At 36.9% G+C, this 6420-nt stretch overlaps 1 protein-coding gene across 1 annotated transcript; it reads right to left on the bottom strand.

The window, feature by feature from the left end:
• Positions 1 to 229: 229 nt before the first annotated feature.
• LOC139141235 (polyunsaturated fatty acid 5-lipoxygenase-like) lies at positions 230 to 5440 on the bottom strand. The gene is made up of 2 exons (XM_070710860.1): positions 4957 to 5440; positions 230 to 357 (listed from the first exon to the last, which is right to left on the bottom strand). The coding sequence occupies exons 1-2, from the start codon at positions 5438 to 5440 to the stop codon at positions 230 to 232; spliced, it is 612 nt and encodes a 203-aa protein (XP_070566961.1).
• Positions 5441 to 6420: the final 980 nt, after the last annotated feature.

Genomic DNA, 6420 nt, shown 5'->3' with positions numbered 1-6420 from the left:
GTTCACAAAAGCAAACTTTTCAAGTTGACCAAGGGAAATAAGTGTCATGGCCATGCTCACGATACAACTTTTAATACACTGAAATGGAGAAAATAGCGCAATTTGTTTTGAAAATATGGTGTTATATAGAGGGTTTGCAAAGAGTTTTAGACTTTGTATTTACATACATTTAAACAACTAGGATTGATAAATGTAAATAAGAACATCAATTGGTCAAGTGCTTTTTTAATCAGTCATTCTGACGGGTCACTTTGACTGTCACAAGTTCACTGAGGTAAACTGCATCTTTCGTACTGCTCGATTGTGGTGAGTCACTTTGACCGACAGATAGTAACCAGTCGGAGGGCAATGGTGTGCCTGTGATTGTGTATCAGTATCAGATGAGATAGTGGGACCATGCAGATGCTACGATTTTTGTCTCCAACTATAAAGTTGAGGGGATCTATTATTGTAAAAAAGGCTTTACACAAAATACTTTGAAACAACATAATGCGCACGTTTTTCTTTTACTTTTCAGAATAACTTATTATAAAGTAAAAAGTGCAAGTGAAGACAGAATGAGGTATATTGTATGTAATTTGTAATGACAAAATACAGCAACATTATCAATATCGACGATGCTCTGTTCTTAGACACCGACTTTTTTATACTTATGTACGTGTCACAAAAATGGCTTTTGTTTACATTACACTTCATAAGTCAAAACAAATAAATATCAATGTATCTTCACAATTTATTTTTACAATTGTACGTCAGCCTATGCTGATTTCAGAAATTAATAGTTTGGTAATGGAAATATTTATTTGTATTTATTTGTCAAAACAAATAAACAATATTTATTTGTCAAAACAAATGACTGTATCTTCACAATTTATTTTTACAATTGTACGTCAGCCTATGCTGATTTCAGAAATTAATAGTTTGGTAATGGAAACGATGTTTTAATGAGACTCCCCTATGAAAACTAACAAACGTGAGCAAAAATGCTATTTTATATGTTGGTTGCCATTTTAAATATTTAATGAATTCGTCGTATGACCATATTTGCATATTTTTGAGACAAGTGTTTCATGAAGATTCTAAAAATACAGAGTAGTTATGGGCAGAGTAGTTGACTATTTCAGAATTTAGACGTCACGCAATTGGTACTTCCACTAAAGGGCCCTAGTGGTACTTCCACTAAAGGGCCTTGGGAAGCAAAGGTCATCAATCTAATCGATTTAATTTGAAAGAGGGTCGCATTTTGGATTTCATTTGTAGTTTAAGTTCCATCGACCCCCCCCCCCCAAAAAAAAAGCGAATGGTCTCTTAACATGGTAGGGTCGAAAATGTTTTAATTCATAGTGTAAAGAGTCTATTAAATCGTTCATATATCGGTAGAAATGTACAACCATGGCGTAAGGCCTCTACATGTCAACGAAGTCCCACTCCAAGCTTTTTAGCACAGTGGCAATAAGGTCTATGACTGGTCGGTGTTACATGCGCACTGCGATAGACAGAAGGTATATTATTCTTTCTTGACACTGCTCTTTTTGTGTCTCGTTTGTAGACATGTGGACAAGATGCCAGAAAAAGGAGAACTGCGGTGCTTCAACATTTCTAAATCGACTACCTCATAAGTATGTGCCATTACCGCAACGCTTAACTGTTGGATCAATTTAACATTTAACAGTAGCTAAACTTTGTCTGGCGATGAGATATTAAAATAGCATTCAATTATCAAATTAAAAATGGGAAGTCTTATTTCCCAGGATGTACATTTACCTATGTTCTCCAAACTTTAAAAATTCAAGTCGACTCTCTGCGTCTACTTGTGTGATCAAATATTTTCATACACGGTGTTTTACATGTGTGTTCATATTGAACGAAATCAAAGATTTATTCTGTCCATACATTGAATGCACTGAAAAACCATCGTCTTCCAGGCGAAAAATTAATTCAATGGATTCTTTAAGCTTCCAATTGTTGTCAGAGATCTGTCACCTAAGAATGAAGAGACATATAACAAAACGAAACTGATGTTTGACCAAGTGCGCTCCTCTTTCTGCCGCGAGATGATGAACCACAAGTAGCGACATCGATGTACTTATAGTTCTGGTAAACCAGTCGCTGTTTCTAGCTTTTGAAAAATGTTCTATTAAACAAATTTCCAGCAAAAGCATACGAGTCATTTATCTGGAAACACTCTTTTTTTCTAATCTTGCCGTATTTCTCAATTTTCGCTTTATTGAAGCGCCATCTAGCGGCTTTCCATAGTTCATGCTATGTTTTGATGACGTAGAAACTTCCATACTATGTCGTTAAGTTACGAGGTCTTACCAGGGACTCTCGCAACCAACCCTAGAAATATGTTACAGCAGCGATAGATACCCCCGTAGTCGGTCCTCACCTCTTTGCATTGAACCTGATTTAGCGACTCAGAACTAAGGAAACATTGGGTTTTTACGGGGTGACGGGGTTGGGGTTTCAGTGGAAATCAGGGGGTTGACTTTTTCAAAACCTACTTTTAGGGGAGTCAAATTTTACAGTTAACGATTTAAATGTGTGTCAAACTTTACGAAGGTTTGTATGGAGCTATGGCAAAAACATAACAGAATTGGCCGAAAAGTTTACAGAACAGAACACGAACATGGCTTTATTTTGTTCATTGTTTCTTCACACTTTTGTTCACAAAAAATAAAATTTTCAAGTCGGTCAAGAGAAATAATGTTCACGATATAACTTTTATTACGCTTTAAATACTGGGAAAAATAGCTCAAACTGTTGAAAATATGGTATGAGAGGAAACATTTGCAAAGATTTTTGAACTTTGTAATGACAAACACTTAAACACGAAATTTGATTTTGGAATTTACTGAAATGTTGATTCACTATACATAATGTAGTCTATGAGGAAACTATGAACAATATTTTCCAATATAAAAGTAGCTTAATCTATGTATTCATAAACGCTTGATTATTGATATTAATGAACCTGGTTTAGGTATGTTCAAGAAATTGGATTTTGGAATTTCACCGAACTGTTGATTCGCTATAGGCTATAAGAGAACTATGAACAATTGTTTCCCAATACAAAACATAAAAGTATCAATATCTGTGCATTTATAGACGTTTGATAATTGATATAAACTTTGCCACCTGTTCCATATGTTTTTGTTTCTCATTTTTCATCAGTTTTAAACTGTTCATGGTGTCTAATGTAGGATACCACTGCATCTTCTTTGCTTGTGAAGCTTGTCGATAATGTGTATGTATTTAAAAGAATCAATGTATTTCGTCTGTGATTTTCTATTTAGGAAATGTCACATATACAACCAAAGGTTTGGCCGTAAAATCTGCTCCTGTAAAAAGTGACCCTGGGTATGTTTCACAGTTTCCCGAAAGGCTGATGCAACTCATACTAGCAAAGCCCCAAATTTATCGACAGTGAAATATCACTTGTTTTTGTATTGTTATGATGTTTTGCATGTTTTGTGTAGACTACCTAACACCTAAACATTGTAATTCCGCCTAGCATGAGTAGGCAACTCAAACTATAAGCACGGAACAGAAAATAGGCCGAAACTACGATAGTCTTTTCCAGGAAAATAGACACCGATGTATGCGAAATATAATAGCGAATGGAAGATATTTACTAGCGGCCAATTCTGAAGTATGCCTTTTTGGCAACCGAAAAACAAAATCATTACAGGGATACGTGTCCAGATTCGGTGACTTGAAATTGGTCGTGTTCACAACTAACCCTCAAATGAACCGAGTTGTGAAATTTGTACTACACGCGAGAAGCAATTTGTACAGTATGGACATCACCATGGCTAGATAATTAACATCATCAAAAATTACATGAAAGGGTCAGTTCCTCACCGTACGAGAGAATAGACAAAACGTCACAACGGTGGTCAATTAGAGGCATGGTCCGTTTCTGGTGGTGCAACGCGACGCGTGTGTTCATGTAGCATTGGTTAATCAAACAACTCGAAAAAACAAATTTGCTGAACGAAAAGTAAATGTACGTTGGAAAAAGAAAATGCAACTTTGAACCAACAATTACTTAATATCTACACGGGCACATTAAACACTGATGATTAAAAAAGTGACGTTCAATCAGTAAATCAGCGCACAGAGTGGCCTGATGGAAATGTTTAGTAATGCAATCGTATAGTTGTAGCTTTTTGAGACAATGTCTGTGCCGATATTTTCAACCACTGTATTCATAGCTCTCGCTTATCCTTCAGATTAGGAATCGTAAAAAATGCCTCGACAATGTCGCGTTCGGGATCGTTGAGACATCCATAATATTAACCGCTTTGCAAGTTTACGGCTCTCAACGAGGCTATTTGTGATCCGCCAGCAAACTCATTGAAACACGAAGTTTCTCCGTCTTTATCCAGACATTTACCCAGCATACCTGGAAAGCTGGTAGTCAACCTGGCCGTGCTCAAATAGGTTTTTAACAACCCCCCCTACTGTCCTATATGGAAAAGATTTTGTGAATAATTTTGCCAACGCGGATATGATGAGCTAAAATGCACACAAAACTGTTTATAAGCGTACACTTAGCTGGAGGAAAACTTTTCCTTTTAGGCCGTACGCTACTCTTAATTGAATACTTAAATTTTTGCTCACACTTTCGTAAGCGATATTTTCAAGCATTCTATGAAAAACTCAAGAATCACATCAGAGGTCGCACATTGGTACTCAGAAACAAATTACTTACATATGTCGATACTTTAAATTCAAAATGGCCACTTTATCTGTATCAATGCAGGGGAAAAAATATATTTTACGTTTTCACACAACTAAGCCGATAGAAACTTTAAGGACTCCTTACGTACTCCAAGAGCTTCAAAGTGACCCCCCAGGAGGTAAACCAGAAAAGAACTGTACAAAACTGAATTCAGAATATCTGTCCCCAACGAGCATCTACCTAAACAAAATATCGATACAAGCGCTTACCACAAATGTCAACTTTACCAACCTGCGGAGGCAATCCTTTATTCTTGCTTTCAAATTTGTACAGTTGCTTCTTTTCTACCAACTCGTCTCTGCGTTGATGTGAGTGTTGATCATCCTGCGGTAGACAGCAATCGAATTCTTGAACATGATGTGTCCAATCGACCCATCGGTGGACAGGGAAGACGTGCTTCTTCAAATCGCCGATACGTTGGACTTCAACGACATCGACGTACCAGTCATCTGCAATCCCTTTAGTGTCACGCCGTAATTCTATTTTTCTGATATCGCCAAGGTTGGCAATGCCAGAGATGGTAAAGATATCTCTTCTGCCTCTTTCGAAATCGTTTCTCATAAAAACATCCAGCTTTATCTCCTTAGATTTTTGGCCCTTGTCGTCATGCAAGATGATGTAGACGTTGGCATTTGTACCAGCACCTTTGAGATCTCCAGTTTCGACAGTGATTTTGTAGTCTGAGTGAACCATTTTCGGAACCCTGTCAGCTTCCACCTTGCAAACACCTGAATGCCGCAATAATGAGAATTGTGCTCTTTATAGGTTTGGACATGCCACTCCTTTTACTGCATTGCCACTGTGGAACATGTCACTCTAAAATGGCAAGACGCCACCTACAGAAATAGTAATACAAAAACTCATCAGAATTAAGTGCGCCTATCATGTAGAGGTACGTATATTGATGGGAGGAGTCCGACATTATTGAATGACATTATGACTGCCAGATATCGATTTCTCAAGCATTTGATGGCAAGACACCGCCTACATAAATAGTAATAACGAAACTCATCAGAATGAAGCGCACCTATCATGTAGAGGTACGTATATTGATGGGAGGAGTCCGACATTATTGAATGACATTATGACTGCCAGATATCGATTTCACAAGCATTTGATTTGCTATACCGCATCGCTTCACTTAAAAATCACAAGGCATGGACTTTGCCTAAGCAACAAAGTTTATCAGATGATTTCATAACGTTCCCATGGGGAGTAAATTAACAAATGTTTAAGTTTTTTCGTACGGAATGTGATGCCTTAACTTAAAGCATAATTACAAAGAATAAACATGCATGATAAGGATAAGTTTCGCCAGAATACTTCTGCCTTTAAATTATAAGATAAGGATTCCGAAGCTATTTTTACAATCATTGTGAAGTGTTAAGTGTCAACAATATCCCAACAGATAATATATATAACTAAGATCAAAACCTACTGTATTCATTGATCTGGAAATATGTTAACAACTCAACTCCAACTATAACCTCTCAACCACAGCCCAAAGAAAAGTAAATCACGGTTGGTAGCTTAAATTTGTAGAGACATGTAGCTCGAGAGTGAGAAGCACTGACCCATGCACATTAGCTACACTAAAAGTGTCTAAAAGGTACAGAGAAACGTTGACCAATTTGTCTTAAAATTGTCGAGCTTTTCAGAGGTATAAATTTCAA

This window comes from Ptychodera flava, chromosome 9, assembly GCF_041260155.1.
Source record: "Ptychodera flava strain L36383 chromosome 9, AS_Pfla_20210202, whole genome shotgun sequence".
Classification (NCBI taxonomy): domain Eukaryota; kingdom Metazoa; phylum Hemichordata; class Enteropneusta; family Ptychoderidae; genus Ptychodera; species Ptychodera flava.
The sequence above is the reverse complement of the archived record's forward strand: the minus strand, read 5'-3'. Positions and strand labels throughout refer to the sequence as shown.

Bases quoted from the DNA above. Each gene is read 5' to 3' on its own strand.
- LOC139141235 (XM_070710860.1), bottom strand. From the start codon at position 5,440: ATGGTTCACTCAGACTACAAAATCACTGTCGAAACTGGAGATCTCAAA. The intron at 358-4,956 runs GTAAGCGCTTGT...ACACAATCACAG, and splicing joins TGGTAAAGTTGACATTTGTG to GCACACCATTGCCCTCCGAC.